The 17,041-nt window shown below is 45.3% G+C and overlaps 1 protein-coding gene across 2 annotated transcripts in view; it reads right to left on the bottom strand.

Annotated features, from left to right (window-relative positions):
- SMAD7 (SMAD family member 7) overlaps window positions 1-16,729 on the bottom strand; it is a 105,117-nt gene extending 88,388 nt beyond the window's left edge. The window contains exons 1-2 of one of the 2 annotated variants that reach the window (XM_083702846.1): window positions 16,463-16,729; window positions 8,557-8,647 (exon numbers count right to left, since the gene is read on the bottom strand). Coding sequence is in view for 1 of the 2 variants with exons in the window: in XM_083702847.1 (XP_083558973.1) it covers window positions 8,557-8,596 (40 nt within the window). In the remaining variant the exon portion in view is untranslated. The remainder of the gene's footprint in view (window positions 1-8,556; window positions 8,648-16,462) is intronic. The other variant, XM_083702847.1, reaches the window with a different exon arrangement.
- Between the last annotated feature and the right edge of the window lie 312 nt (window positions 16,730-17,041).

The following is a 17,041-nucleotide window of genomic DNA, read 5'->3' as shown; positions in this document are numbered from 1 at the left end:
TGCCAATCAGAAAGTTGGCAGTTTGAATCCCCGCGACGGGGTGAGCTCCTGTTGCTTGGTCCCAGCTCCTGCCAACCTAGCAGTTTGAAAGCACCTCAAAGTGCAAGTAGATAAATAGGTACCACTCCGGCGGGAAGGTAAACGGTGTTCTAAATTAACAACTGCGAATTCCGCTCAGAATCAAGTCCTTTGGGCTGCAGAACTTGCTTAGGAGTAAAAGCAACACTGTTATGTACTGAGCTGAATCCTAGAACAATAGGATCCGGAATGCAGCAATCTGATTGGTCCGCAGGAGCTACCCAATCCAGCTCCAAGTGGAAGTGAACCAGTGACATGATTGGCCTACAGGGGCAGCCAATCAGGCTCCTGGATAAAGTGAACCAGCAACCTGATTGGCCTACAGGAGCAGCCTGGAATTAGCCAATCACGTGGGGCCCATTGTGTAAATAATGTATATATTGCTAGAGGTTTTGAGGAAAGTTTCACTCATTGCTACTACTAGCTGAATAAAGAGCATGAAATTCACACTCGACTCTTGAGTATATTTCAAACACTGAACTCAGTGGAGTTGAGTGTACTCTAAGTACACATCGTATAGTGTTGCTTTGTTGATCTCAAAACCACTGACAGTGCTAGCATCTTGTATAGGGGGGTTGTCTTGGATCAGGGACCTGGTACTTTCAATGGGGCTTGCGTTATAGAATGAGCCGTTGAAAGTTGATGGGGCTCAAACCCTCAGGGAGTTAGGGGCTCAAACCCCATGGGGCTGAAACCTTCAGGGAGTTAGGGGCTCAAACCCCATAGTGGGTGCAACAGTCAAGAAGGCGAAAAAGGGAAGTGAGGCGCACATGGGGCTCGTCAACCTTGGGACGGGAGCCCATCTAGGAAAAGGAAAACTCTGATCCTAAGCCTCTGCTGCCTTGCAGGATATCTTCGGGAGAAGGAAAGGCAAAGGAGTAAACCCCACACAAGTCCAGAGTGGAGTCCCTAAGATAGTTGGATGGTGTCTTGTACGCCTCCTTCCGGCAACTCCTGCAGCCAAGCTGGTGCCAAACATATTGCTCTGCTTCCCAAGAGAGTCGTCTTGTCATCTGGGCAGCCCAGGACCTGCAGACACACTGCCCAGGCTTGCGCCCCTGGGAGGCCACTTCGGTGCTGCTAATGCAGTGGTTTGACTTCACCAATGGAGGCGCATTCCATTGTCTCTTGAGACAGACAGATGCCAACATTTCACTGTTGGGAGCCGACTTAAATCAGATGCAACTGCTGATGTGAAAAGTTATGTCACAGTAAACCTGTCTGTCTGTGGGATGCCAAAAGCCTCTTCCTTGTTTGTTTTTGCAGCAGCTGCTCTTTGAGAATGAATTGGTACCTTTCAACCCCTGCACGGAGTGGCAACAATTCAGCAGGTGCGCCTGCCCCCTTTCACTTCTGTTCAATCCTGGTGAAGGAATGGGTTTCTGTGTAGTAAGTTTAAAACTGACCCAACCCCCCCTTTTGTTCTTTCAAAAGAGAGCACTTTTAAATGCGTAAAACTTGAGCTGTTGAGCAAAAACATAAACAAGCTCTCTCCTTTATCAGTCACGGCAATGGATGGCCTTGGCTCTCTAGGGCAGTGTTCCCCAACCTTGGGCCTCCAGCTGTTTTTGGACTACAACTCCCATCATCCTTGACCACTGGTCTTGCTAGCGAGGGATGATGGGAGTTGTAGTCCAAAAAAAGCTGGAGGCCCAAGGTTGCTCTAGGGGAACAAAGAAAACACGTCAGAACTTTATCTAATGTTCTGACCACAAAATACACGCAAGACTGATGTCTGGGGAAAATGCCAAAAGCGTGTTCCCGGAGATGGTGACCTCGTCCCAGATAAGAGTAGGAAGAGGAAGATCCTTTTATGGTCAGAAGTACAGGAAGGAAGATCCTTTTATGGTTGAGAGTACCAGAGCAGGAACATATATGATGTCAACCTGCGTACGTAGGCCAACGTGGTTGGGCTCCTAGGGGAGGAGTGAGAGGGTGCCTGGAGGATATATAAACTGCATGAAACCTGTCATTTCTTTGGACTTGCTGTGGACTTGATCACGCAAGTGCCTTCTGCTATCCGAAGAGTAGAATAAACTCTTTCTTTGAACCAACTCGGTGTCATTTGACTTCCTTCCTCCTGTCCCGGAGCAAAGCAGACCCAATCGGTGAACTCCAATAAGGCTACACTGGAAAAGTCATCCCCTGTCCAGCTCTGCATGTTGTGCATCCATTTCAGAATAAAGCCTCTGTCCGTAAAAATGAATGAATGAATGAATGAAAGCCACAACAAGCCAACAATGAATGAATGAAAGCCACAACAAGCCAATGCACACATGTGTTTGCTCCACCAGGTGCCTGGCTAAGAACTGAGTCCACATTGCCTAAGATTCCGCTCAGGTTGTGCACACATTACCATTTATCGTGGCTCCAGCGAGCTCATGCTGATGGTGTTTGAAATCAAGTACACACAATGTTAACCCCAATTCATATGTATCCTGTATTTCCTTGAGAAATAGTGCTGTCTGATGCGTTTCCCCTCAAATCAGCTCCCATCCGGTTTGAAAATTTAAGCTGCCGTTAAGTTGAGGTGTGTACGTTTTGAAGATCAGTTGCACATGCTCAGATGACAGATCCCCGAAGCAGAGTTGGGGAATGCAAGCACAAGTCAGGTAATGTGCATCGATTGAAGAGATCCTCACCCCCTTGCTGACGTGCCCAGTAACATAGGACTTGAAACACAGCAGGGGGAAATAAGCTTGTTGCATTTTTAGCTGCTAATGCGTATGTACCATTAGTCTGGCAGATGGTGAGAGCAAATGCACTTGGGTTGCAAGCAAGGTGCATGGTGAATTAGCACGCAACCACTGTGGCCTGCGTCAAATCAGCACAATCCAGAAGCCACAACTCATAACAATTGTGCACCGTTTACGCCGTCTACTAACCCGTTTTCAAGCTGAATTCAAAGTCCTGGTTTTGACCTTCACAGCCATAAGCAGCCTGGGCTCAGAGTGTATTAAGGATCTCTTCCTGTTGAGATCTACTATTGATACCTACTCGGGGTACGAGCAACACAACAGGGCCTTTTTTGTTCGGGTGTCAAGAATGTCAAACGTTCTCCTAAGGGACTCGCCTCTGTCCTATCCATGCACATATTCCAGCAGAGAACTAAGACATTTTCGCTGTCATTTTGGGGGTGCTCCGTTTTAATGATGACACCTGCTACTTTAAATGTGGTTGTAGAATATTTAATTTCTAATATTGTTTAATTTCTAACAAGTTTAATTTCTAACATTGTCCATTTGTGCTTTTTGTTTTACTTGCTTTAAAAAAAAAGATTTTTTGTTTGCCACTGGAAAAGGCAGGATTTAAGTACTTGAAATAAATATGTAAAGTCACATTTCTGGGTTTCGGTGAATTTACAAACCTACAAGGAGAACAAATTTACCTGTGCTGGCCTCAAGCCAGAAAAGGCTACTTGGTTAACACCCTTACGCTTGCAAAAAGGAGTTATTGGATCATTAACAGCCATAAGCAGACGGGATGTAAGCGCAAGGAAGCACATTACGGCATTTCTTCACATTGCACAAGCTTGTCATGTCACAAAGATTTTCACCTCCCCTTCCACCCCCACCTGAGAAATTAAGATTCTCATACAATGTGAAAACCCCTAATGAATTTCTTGTTAATGAATGGAGGTGCTGAAATCATGACAATAAAAGGCATGCAGTGTATCAGTCACCGATGGTGCATTTATAAAACAGGAGTGAGGAGTTCGTGGGGAGATAAAAAGCACATCTGCTATGTGCTAATTAATCAAGCTGATTAAGACTCAATTTGCAGGGTATCTAGGCAGAGCACCGGCTCCTGAAAACCAGCTTCTGTGCAACTGGCCTCTTAAGTGCAGCAATCTCATAAAAGCACCAATCAATGTGTCTGTGTGCGTGCACATGTGTGTGTGTCTGGTGCGGGGTATTTGGCAACATTATCTGCCAGGCCGTGGTCCTATGGAGGTGTGAGGTTGGAATGGGGGGGGGGGGGCGAATTAAACTGCTATTGGGAGTGGGAGACTAAAGATGAAACGGTAAAGGCGGCAGTGATTAAATGTGCTACCTTATTAAGGAAAAATTACAAAAGACGATGTATTGGTGGTATTTGACACCCAGCAAACTGGTGAAAATGTACAGAAAAGGGTCAAATCTATGCTAGAAGATCCACAAGGTAGAGGAAACCCTGATCCGTATGTGCTGGTCATGTAAATATACTAGTGAATACCGGGAGACAATGATTCATACAGAATTAGAAAAGATCTCTGTTAAGGATAACAAGATTCCTGTCAAGGATAACAAGTGATGGTATTCCGAAAGATGCACTCAATCTCTTTTTTTAAATGCGACTGCCGCAGCTAGAGTAGTATACCCACATCGGTGGAGACGGTTCATAGGAGGGCACGCCTGCGCTATTTTGTGGTTCTGCCTCATTTTCTGCTGTTTCCAGTGTGGCAGCCATCTTGCAATATGCCGTGACCCCACTCCAGCCATTTTGTATTATGGCATAACAACAACAACAACAACAACAACAACTTATTTGTACCACGCCCATCTGGCTGGGTTTCCCCAGCGACTCTGGGCAGCTTCCAACAGAGATTAAAAATACATTAAAGCATCAGTCATTAAAAACTTCCCTAAACAGGGCTGCCTTCAGATGTCTTCTAAACGTCGGGTAGTTGTTTATCTCCTTGACATCTGATGGGAGGGCATTCCACAGGGCAGGTGCCACTACCGAGAAGGCCCTCTGCCTGGTTCCCTGTAACTTGGCTTGTCGCAGTGAGGGAAGCACCAGAAAGCCCTCGGAGCTGGACCTCAGTGTCCGGGCAGAACAATGGGAGTGGAGACGCTCCTTCAGGTATACTGGGCCAAGGCCGTTTAGGGCTTTAAAGGTCAACACCAACACTTTGAATTGTGCTCGGAAACGCACTGGGAGCCAATATAGGTCTTTCAAGACCGGTGTTATGTGGTCCCGGCGGCCACTCCCAGTCACCAGTCTAGCTGCCGCATTCTGGATTAGTTGTAGTTTCCGGGTCACCTTCAAAGGTAGCCCCATGTAGAGCGCATTACAGTAGTCCAAGCGGGAGATAACTAGAGCATGCACCACGCTGGCGAGACAGACATGGCAACCGTTTAGTGACCGGCACCCACCGGCTTTCTCCAAATTCCCAAATGCGGCCACTGGCCTAAAAAGATTGCTGACCCTCAGCTGTGCCATCACAAAGGGCATTGGATGTGCTCTGACTTTGTAGGAGGCCCTCCTGGGTCAGAAAGAGAGACAGCCAACTGAAGGCATTTTGCCTGGAGGCCCATAACAAATGTGGCATGGAGCCTGACCACAGGGAGATGGGACTTTGTTTGTTTGTTGCACCATGTCGATAACATGTAAATTGGGCCTCTTATTCACACTCAGACACACACACACACACACACAGACACACACACACCAGAGTGCCCTTGCTGTGCAGTCCAGCAAGCCACTCGTCTTGAGCCAGCATTTGTAAAACGATATTTCTATATTTACTTAAACATCTATTTAAAGAGGAATCCTTCATAATTACTCACCCACAGATAGATGACACTGTTTTGGCTGTGTTTATTTAGTTTCTATTAGCGATTGGCAAAAAGTCTACTGTGGCTTTAAAGCAGCTCTAGATGAATGACCCCTTGATCATAAAATAAGGTACACTGCCTTTTTCTCTTTTTTTCTTTTTAGTCCTTGTGGGAAACGGATGGCAGAAAGACATATATCAATGTCTCCTCCTATCGTTTCCAGATAAAAATACAAAAATCCAATAAATTCTAATGGGACTGGCTTAAGAGGCAAATTCTCAGAAGGACACAGTGGTATTTTAAGTATCCTAACACTTTGGGGGTCATACCAGACTGCAGAGAGACAATATGCAGAAGTTCAATTAAGTGATCTTAAATATACACCCTTAGTTGAACGCCCAGGCCCCATTTCTGACACAGTGGGTTACCACCACAAGTATTGTTTACACCTGTTCAAAGTATGCATACAGGACCAGTCACCATGACAGCTATTAGCAGAAGCTATAACTAGCCTGACTTTCATTTTGTTGGGCGATTTCTTTTTATTAAAAAAAGAAAGAAATGAATTTGGTGGGATTTGGACAGGGCAAATACGCAAACTTTGCATTACCTAAATGTCTTTCTAGGAGATTCATATTTATATATATTCTTTAAAAAAATAATCTAATTGCAAATCCCATTTTATACCACTCCAAGGTTGCCTGTGTGGGATGCAACCCTATCGTTTGGATAATCTAACACTGTGGGCCAGACAGGTTTAAACCTTCTGTTGTGAAGTTTGGCTCAATCAGGGTTGGCTAAACTATTATTTGACTACAACGCCCATCATCCCTGACCACTGGCCATGCGGGCTGAGGCTGATGGGAGTTGGGAGTCCTAACAACATCTCAAGGGCCACATGTTCCCCACCCCTGGGTTCAATCCACTGGAGAGGGTGGTTCAAGTGTATGATTAATAAAACAAAATAAAAAACCTCCTAAGGTTAAGACCAGGGATGCGGGTGGCACTGTGGGTTAAACCACAGAGCCTAGGACTTGCCGATCAGAAGGTCAGCGGTTCGAATCCCCGCAACGGGGTGAGATCCCATTGCTCGGTCCCTGCTCCTGCCAACCTAGCAGTTCGAAAGCACGTGCAAGTAGATAAATAGGTACCACTCCGGCAGGAAGGTAAACGGCATTTCGGTGCGCTGCTCTGGTTCGCCAGAAGCGGCTTAGTCATGCTGGCCACATGACCCGGAAGCTGTACGCTGGCTCCCTCAGCCAATAAAGTGCGATGAGCGCTGCAACCCCAGAGTCGGCAACGACAGGACCTAATGGTCAGGGGTCCCTTTACCTTTACCTTTAAGGTTAAGACTTACTGGAATGTGTTAACTCGTACCACAGTCAGACTGGAGTTGTTTGTAGAATCTCTCCCCATAACACGAAATATAGTTTGGAACTATGACATAGCAGCTTAATTGGCTGAGCACTGGACCATTTAGATCAGTATTATCTGCTCTAGCTGCTACCCGAGAGATGGCAGGGAGTTAACACGCAGTCATCTGGAGGCAGACCACATGAGCCATCACAGAGTTATGGCCAGACCTAAAAGGCTTGTCTTGTTCCCAAGTCAATTTACTGAGTATCCTGGGAGATGCCTCATAATCTTCCGTAACGGCCGGGGGTTCGCTTAACAATTCGCCTAGGGTTCCTCGTGCACATGTGTCTTGTGGGAAAATGTTTCACAAAAGTACAGTCAGCTCCACTCCCCGGGTTACGTTCCGAGTCACTATGCGTGTTAGCGAAATTGTGTATAACTGAAACCCATCGAAAAATCCGGCAAACATCCGCACTATATTTAAAGCACTGTTGTAAGACTTTTTAAGAGCCATGGCTTCCCCCCAATAGTTGGTTCAAGGTCTCCTAACAATTCCCACAACTCTGATGAAAACACGGCTCTCAGGATTCTTGGGGGAAGTCGCGATTCGTGAAGTGGTATATAATAGTGCTTTAAAGGCATAGTGTGGATGTGACCTTCATTATTACAATCACCAGCAGAACATCACCCTCTTTGCATTTATCGCAGTATAGATTTCTTCTAGCCACTCACTTCTCTTGGCTTAGCTTCTCGACAGGCCACCTGTTTTCTTGTAGAAGAGCAAAAGAGGCTAATCCAAGGCTGCTTACGCAGTAAACCCATTTGTAACATAAAAAATGTCGTCTCTCTCAATCTGGAATGATCCATGCTCATCCTCAACATGCTAGATCATGCCACCCATAAGGGTAGATGTAGTAACTTCACAACATATCTGAAAACCCTTGCCTTCATTAAGTTATCCATGCATTTTCCTCCTGACTTGAGAAATGAAGAAGGAAGTGCCTATTACAGGTCTTGGTAGAGTGTCAATTGGACAGGTCTGGATAATCACCCTCCTGATGGCTGGCACCACATACATCTGTTCTCAAACTGCGGGATAGCACAGAGTTAACCTGCAATGAGCTTTTATTTTCTGAATGATACGGGTTTCTCAAGAAGCAGCTTTTCAGGGGCGAATTTTTTTGTAACAGATCTAAACTGAGTGGACTACGTAGGGGGGAAAACCCCAAACACTCTAGTCTCCATTGCTTATAGAATAAAATCTGTGTTGGAAGCCTATGTTCTTCTTTGGCATGTGGGAATATCCCTTTGACAACTGTGAAGCTGTTGTCAGCAGACTCTTGAAGTCCTGGAAGACCATCACAGTCAACGATGTCATACTTGCTATTGAAAGACCAGGTGTTAAGAGTGGGCACACTTCTGAGAACTGCCCTCCTGGCATCTGCCACATCCTCTTTGAATACCAGGCCCAAAAGAAGCTTGCTCTCCCAACCGCCCCACAACTACTACTGACAACAAGAAGGCCCAAAGCACTCCTGGGGCAAAATTAGAATAGCAAGAAGTAGCATCACACTCTACTCACCTGATTTTCTGGAAGATGATGGCTGTGTGTTCCTGAGCATGACTGTTGACTTAGAATCACTGGCAGCGGCAGCAACTGCAGCAGATACGTTCTGTGCAAAAGATTATATTTTAGTTTCTTCTTCTGTTGCTTTGAATGTATATTTTGTACTTTTAAAATTCTTTTTATAGAATGATTTTCATGGATAACAAAGGTACATAAAACATCTCTGTTTTCAGTTCAGAGTCCTGAACTGGTATGGGACATCTGGTATGGGACATTGCTATCACAGGCATTGTGAGGTTGTGGGGGGAGAGTTTTATTTTGGGGTGATGATTTAATGTAGGCTGTAAACTTCTTTGATATTTTTGTTCTTAAAAAATATAAAGTATTATAGAAATGAAATGAAAAAATAATGTTGCAAGGAGAAAAAGACAACAATGGCGCCAGCAGAAAGAAAGAACAAGCGTTTGCAGCAATTACGACTGCGTCCCTTTCCCAAAGGAGTCTACAAAACTGGAGCCATAAATCTGCATTACCTAAATCTTGTGTCATGGCTTGGTCTGCAACACGACACAGGGAACATGCAAACAACACATATCTGCCACATCTGTGGCAACATGAAAGAGCAAAGAAAGTGAAGCAATAACTATTTGAATGGGAAATGCTCCAGACGAAACAGCACCCTGGTAGTGTTATTCAAATAGATTAAGAAAGAATAGAAAAATAAGCAAGGCTTTAGCATGCAAAACACAGCCTTAATTCCTGCAACAGCCGGTGACAAATTGAGAGTCACCCGTAAATCACTGCAGAGTATCTTGTGAGATTCGATCTTGGGCCAAGATGTAAGGCAGCCAGGGCGTGCTTGTGAAATGGGACCAGCCCATTTGATATCGTTGCATTTATATATCAGTCATCGGTGGAGGGAGTGCAAAGGACTTGCAAAGAGGAAGGAGGGGAACCTCTGGGGCTTTTCTTTTCGCTTCTGAAGAGGGAACAGAATCTCAGGCCTTTCCTGATATGCCCTGGTCGCTAGCCGTGTTCTTAGGAAGTCAAGAGGCCACAGATTCTGTCCCGGCTGTACATAAATCGGATTGCATTTTGGCAGAGCCTGTTTTAAATTTAAAAGGCACAGGGCTGAGGAGGAGGAGGAGTGGTCCTTCTTGCTATAGAGATGTATCAAGGCCCATCTGCCTGCGCCAACCTCTATATCCCATTCCCGTCATCACCCTCAGCCGCTTTGGGCTGCTGCTAAGACCCGGTATTTGCAACACGCGCCTCTCCTTCCAGTCTGCTGTTGGAACAGCGTCATGTTCTTGGAACAGAGCGGGGGTAACGGAAGTTCCGTCCCCAAACAGCTTTGAATATGTCATCATTTGCCTCGAGCCCCTGCGCTTGGCACCGTATCACTTTCCAACTCAGATTCAGTAAGCCTTGATCACTTCCAAAGGGGACAATTAACAGTGACATCCCAGTGGCGTCTACTCAGAAGTAAGCTTCACCCAGGTCAACAGGGACCGCTCCCATGTAAGTGCATGTAGGATTGCAGCCTGAACTGGTTTGCAACTATCCTGCACCCGAGCATCTGACCAACGCAGCTTACGGATGCACAAACTGCCCATGCGATCAGGTGGTCAACCAGCTAATGGGCAGGGCCTTCAAAGCCCCTTTTGGGTCCGTGGTACAGAGGTCCCACGCTTAGCCCTAACAGAAGGCCACTGTTAAAACGTACTTGGTTCTCAGTGGCGTAGCGTGGGGGGTGCAGGGGGGGCCAGTCGCACCGGGCGCAACATCTGGGGGTTAGGGTTAGGGGGCGCAAATCCACGGGTTAGGGGGTGCAAATTACTTGCCTTGCCCCGGGTGCTGACAACCCACGCTACGCCACTGTTGGTTCTTTAAGCCCTTTGAAAACCAATGTAGCAAATGGGGTTGGGGATGCAGGACATCAGTCAAAATAGAATTTTAGAGAAAGCCTGTGCCATTTATGAGCCACGAAGCCAAATGGAATCCACTGGGGTCAGGCATGGATTCACTAGAGAATCCATAAACTGTATGGATTCACCATCAGGTTGAGAAACAGGAGTCACAAGCTGCACAACCTCCGGCCTTTATGTCAGGTTTCCGTTTTCATTTTGGAACCATTCACCGTTAACTTTTTACGTAGACACGCAAAATGCTTTTATGTGTACATGGGTAAAAGATATCGGGCAGTATCCAGTGCACTCGTTCTGCTGGGGCGTTGTTTCTTAGCCTTTTCTAACCCATGCCCCCTTTCAGCCAACAGAAAAATCCCATACTCTTCCCATACTTTTAACGTCAAATAATAATTTTGGGATAATAATAAAAGTAAATCTAAGTATTTATATTCCAATATATATATATGCAAATTTTCAAAAAAACACCACCCACATGAAATTTCAAAAAGGCGCCTTCAATTATTATTAATGTGAGAATGGATGAGCCGTGCTTGCCACATCTCAGGTCACTTTCAACAGCCAGTCTGTCGCACTTTTGCTTTAATAGCCACAAGAGCAGAAACACCAGCTTTGCATACAGATGGTATAATGATGAACAGAGCTGATGGAAAAAGAAGAGATCCCCCATCTGGGATGGCTATATGGGAAAAAGGCAATTCAACAAATATACAGCGGTTCGTCAGCAGTTAATGGGAAAGTTTTTTCCTGAATGTAGAAAGCTTGCAAATTGCTTACGTAGTGGTTGATGAGATTCTGGCTGGCTCTCTCCAAACTGCTCTTTTTTTGCAGGTGCATTCTGCAACATGTAACTGATGCAAAAAGTGATGGACTTACACCAGACCACGCGTCCAACATTCTGCATTATTAGTTGTGTGATGTTTCCACCGTGTCACCATATTATTGCTGTCGGCAGGGGCACTCTCAAAATACAGTGCAGCAGAAGCAGGAAAAAAATTACCTGGAACTGATGCACATAGAGACCTAAGAAGTTACAGGTTTTCAGCATTACTTCAGGGTAATACACTGATTGGAAATATGTTCAAATCAAAACTTCTGCAGTCTCGAACATTGATGAAAGCAGGATTTCATATAACCGCCCCAATACCATCATGAGCACGAATCATCATAAACGCAAAACAAAAAAGGAAGTCTGCAAGGGTCCTGGGGTGTCGAATCACCTCAGTATAATGTATTGTCTCACACAGTTGTGTAGCAGTTAGAGAACACTCTGCTCTAACTTTCTTCTTTCAGTGATCACAAAATTACCCTGTCCGGCTGGAACATTTGATATCCACCATAGCAGATTTCAGTGTTTGTACTTTTGTTGGTCCCACACAGTGAAAGACACAAAATAGGTAACATGATATTTTTGCTAACAGAGATGAGGCTTGATAGTAGGTGAGAAAGGGTTTTGTAACTGTGTTCGTTTCTTTTGATATATTTTCTTCCCTCCCGCCTTCCCCCCTGGCCCGGGAAGAAAAGAAATAATTCTATACTTCTCTGTCTCTCTTTTTAATTTGGGGCCAAGGATTTAACAGCTTGCGAGAGCACCAATTCAGAGACAACAATAATGTTACATTTCCTGGCACTGAAAAGAACCCCCTGCCTCTTATAAGTCACTTCAGGATGGCCTGATGATGGAACTTCCATTGTATCTGTGAACACATCCAAAGTGAGAACGGCCAGTTCACAAGGAAGTTGGTGCTTCAGAAAGGAAAGATGTTTCTTCACAGTGAAATACTGCCAAGTGGAATTTCAGAATATAGGCATCAGGGTCATGTAAAGAAATGGAGCCTTTAATTGAAGCTGCAACGCTTTCCAAGATAGGTGTTTCAGGCGGATTCTGCTGAAAGGTAAGCTTCCATGTTACCAGATAGAAGAAAATTTTACAGCTTTTGCCAGCCAAGTGACATCCACTTGCATTATAAATTTTGGAAAGCTGTGTGTTTATTCGTTCATTTGGACACCTATTAAGATATCAAAACCAATTTTTGGTGATGGTTGCTGAGACCAAGGAGCCATTTTCTGTCTGTGTTTGGATATAGCAGGACACCATTTTGAATCAAGATGGTGGTGGAATGAACCTGATCAAAACTGACCTTAGCCACTGATTTCAAAACTGTACTGATTTGTTGGTTTCTTGGAATTCCTGAGCAACTCTGGGGACAAGGCTTCCTGCACATAGACTGGCTACATATGTGTTCTAGTCATGACAAAGAGGTACAATTTCTAGATATTCCATTTGACTCTGCCCAAGAGCAATTAGCCATGGCAGAAACCCTGGACCTAATCTTGAGTGGTGCTCAGTACCTGCTGCAAGATGTAGGTGTTGTCAAGCCAACCATGAGAGCAATGACCATGGTGGTATTAAACTAAACATTTTGTTGTTTTTGTTGTTTAGTCTTTAGTTGTGTCCGACTCTTTGTGACCCCATGGACCAGAGCACGCCAGGCACTCCTGTCTTCCACTGCCTCCTGCAGTTTGGTCCAACTCATGCTGGTAGCTTCAAGAACACTATCCAACCATCTCGTCCTCCGTCGTCCACTTCTCCTTGTGCCCTCCATCTTTCCCAACATCAGGGTCTTTTCCAGGGAGTCTTCTCTTCTCATGAGGTGGCCAAAGTATTGGAGTCTCAGCTTCATGATCTGTCCTTCCAGTGAGCACTCAGGGCTGATTTCCTTCAGAATGGATAGGTTGGATCTTCTTGCAGTCCATGGGACTCTCAAGAGTCTCCTCCAGCACCATAATTCAAAAGCATCCATTCTTTGGCGATCAGCCTTCTTTATGGTCCAGCTTTCACTTCCATACATCACTACTGGGAAAACCATACATGTAAACAAACGACCAATCACCAAGCAAACCCAACATGGCCATTTTTGACTTCAAAAGAGCAAACTTTCCCCAAATGAGGAGATTGGTAAAAAGAAAGTTTCTTCTGTAGAGAAGAAGCCGGTCTTTCAGATATTTGGAGCCCAAGTCATTACGTGCTTTAAACACTAACATGAGCACCTTGAATTGGGCCTCGAAACGAACTGTTGGTCATCATTCTTCTGCAGGCATTTGGGCCAGTCCTCCTGATGGAAGCTGAGAGGGCCTCTGCAAGTGCTGCCATCAGAAGTGGCACCAAAATAGATAAATAGTGCAGGCCCAAAAGTAGCTTTAAGGGGAACTGATATCTGCGTTGGATCTCATTTTCCTAAAAATAACACCTTACTGATTACTGGGTTGCCCTAAGGGAACGGACACAAACAGAGCTCCTGCTTGTCGCCTTCCAAGAAATGTTTGTTTCTTTGTAGATGGGCAACAAAATCTTTGTGACACTGGAATGGTGCCTCGGATCATCTTACCCGAAGCCAGGATTTGGAAATTATATTTATGGCTAAACTCAAAGCTGCTCCAAAAAAACTCTTTAGCAAAACCAGCTAAAGAGGGAGAAGGCAAGTGTTAAGAATTATTAATGCTATTATTTTTACGTGTGTCAGCATGAAAGACTTTAGATAAGCTAAAAGTCCACTTCTGTCCTTAAAGGTATTCTTGGGATGCTGGTATTTTAACCATATGAATACAGTAATACAAGAAGTTCTCCCCACAGCTGGAGCATTGTAAATCCTGTCCCAATGAATAACCAAGGGAGGCATTTAAAGCATTTACAAGACGGTGGCTGAAGTCCAGCATATGCATATGCAAGGGGATGAGCAGGCATGTGAAGGACCCCCATGATGTCCTTTTTATTGTGTATTTATGATGGTTTCAGGGCAGTTATATGTGATCCTGCTTTCAGTACTTGTTTATGCCTGCAAAGGTTTCTAGGCAGACGTACCACTTCATTCCCAATCAGTGTGCATCCCATAACTTGCTTATGACAATCTACAAACTTTTCTTGGCCACAAATGTCCCGCTTTAGTTGTGCTATAGAGCAAGAACGCCCCTACAGACATCAAAAAGGTGGTATGGAAAACTATAGTTAATTCACCCAGGAAGAATTTGATTGTGGTATGCCATGAAAATAAGAGAAAAGGTGTGGTTTGAGCAGGCCTAGGTCTTGTGTATATCAAACTCAAGGTAAGTTAATGTCTGAACGGGGTTATCAGCTAGGATAAACATAACCTTTGGCTCTTACTTGAGCCAAACAACACAAGCAGATCCCATACCCTCCAACTTATTGAGTACCAAAACTGGGAATGTGCATCTTTCCATCAGTGCTCCCAAATCATGTGACCCATGCAATATCATGGAGTCTGAAATATGTGCTGTTATTGGGACTGTGCTGTAACAGCTCCCAAAAATCATTGTTTGGGGATGCCACGTGAGATGATGCCACCCCAGCGCATTTTTTCAGGGCAAGATCTCAGTGCGAAGTCATGCGATATCACAGCAGCCAAACGGGTTGCCATGCTCTTTCAGAGAAAAATGGGATGTCCCTTTTTTCTGGGACACTTGTGGGGTATGAGATTCAGCATAACTACTTGGCATCTGAGGGCAGGTGCCAGGGTTCCTGCAGGACTCACCAATATGCTGACACTGACCCTTGGTACTCCAAGCTGGCTCTGTGAACTTCAATTTTAATTTCCCACGATGCCCTGGAGTGACACTACATCAGGCACAATGGGGCATTATGAAAAACTAAAACCGGTAGTTGCCCTTGGTGTGTTGCTGCCACCACCAACACGAGGAAAGTCTCGTGCGAGATCACCAGAGACCACTTTGCCCAGATGCCCCTCAAACATGGAGCTGACCCTAAAGACAAACTTTGCAGAAGTTGACCTACAAGTCAATTCAGTCAAGAAATCACAAGCAAAGCAAAGCAAAATAAAAATGAACGAGTGCCTACCCTTCAGCCTTAAAATGTGGCTCTGTGAATGGTTATGCCTTTTTTTTTTTAATGTCCATGTAGAAATGTGCTTTGATTAAATGCAGCTATTAAAATACCAGACCTGGTTTTATTGGCACTACTATCAGCATGAGTTAAGGAAGTGGGAACTCTCCGTGTCAAGAGGCAATAAGGGAAAAAAAGACAAAAATGATTGTTGTAAGGAGTTCTAGATCAGGGTGGGCTGCCAGCCAGCTGCTTCTTCTTTTTTAGTGCTCTGACAAGTAAAACCACATTCTGTCAAAGAATCCAGCATTGGGACCCAGCAAATTCAGCAGAATCCAGAATTCCTGACCAGGCTACTGTAGGGTGGGCCATACATCTGGAATTTCCCGGACATATCTGGAATACTGCAGTGTCCTGGCGGAAATCAGCAAAATGTCCAGGAAAATCTGGGCGCATGGCAACCCAGGTCGGCAGCGTTGTTTTTGCTGATTTTCCTTAAAGACAGCTCAAAAACATCAATTTTGTGTGTGTGTGTGTGTGTGTGTGTGTGTGTGATTTTGCCAAAAAAGCTCATCAAGTTTTCTGTCCGGATTTTTGCTGCTCGGAATACGGCAACCCTAGGCAACTGAAAAAAGCCAACTGGCATTTACTTCGTTTTTATTTACTAGCAACAGCACACTTTTAAAAGGCCCTGCAGGAACACAGGAAGCTGCCATCAGACCGTTGGGCTCATCTAGCCCCATATTGTCTACACCAGGGGTCAGCAAACTTTTCCAGCAGGGGGCCGGTCCACTGTCCCTCAGACCTTGTGGGGGGCCGGACTATATATTTTTTGGGGGGGGGGATGAATGAATTCCTATACCTTACAAATAACCCAGAGGTGCATTTTAAATAAAAGCACACATTCTACTCATGTAAAAACACCAGGCAGGGCCCACAAATAACCCCAAGATGCATTTTAAATAAAAGGACACATTCTACTCATGTAAAAAAAAAAAAAAGAATAATTCCCAGACCATCCACAGGCCAGATTTAGAAGGCAATTGGGCCGGATCCGGCCCCCGGGCCTTAGTTTGCCTACCCATGGTCTACACTGACCGGCAGTAGCTCTCCAGGATTTGTGGCAAGACCTTACCTGGAGATGCTGGGGATTGAACCCGTGGCCTTCTGCTTGCAATCCTGTTGAGAACTAGGGACTTGGATCATCCAGCTTCTTTTCATGGGCACTCGAGGGTGCTGTCATGTCAGGGGCCCCAGTGAGGCAAAGACGAAAGCCTTCCCTAAACTGCTCAGCAATGATAGTGGGGCTGCAGGTGCCCAAACCAGCCAGAGATTCAGTCTAGGCCCAAACACGACCCAGGAGCGGAGTAAGGCAGCAGTCCAAGGTCCGTGGCACAGGCGAAGGGCACAACACGCAAGGCAGGCCGGAGGCTTGTACTCGGGAACTAGGCCCAAGGGCCCTGAGGCCTAGGAATCGCATTGCTCAAGAGAGAGGCCTTCTATGTGCTGGCTTCTGAAACCGCAGCTGCAGGCAGTGAAGGAATATCAAGCCTTGCTTACTCACAAGTAGACCTCTTGGCCTAGGAGGCGCCTGTGTGGCTGGAGCCAGCTCATAGGAAATACTGAGCTCGATGGACGCAATTGCCTGACTAAGGTAAGGCAGAGTCTTTTCATTCGTTTTTGTAGAGGGAAGTGAGGGCAGGTGGGGCTCATC

Source organism: Podarcis gaigeae, assembly GCF_964106915.1.
Source record: "Podarcis gaigeae genome assembly, chromosome: 11".
Lineage (NCBI taxonomy): Eukaryota > Metazoa > Chordata > Lepidosauria > Squamata > Lacertidae > Podarcis > Podarcis gaigeae.
This window is presented reverse-complemented; position numbering and strand designations above follow the sequence as displayed.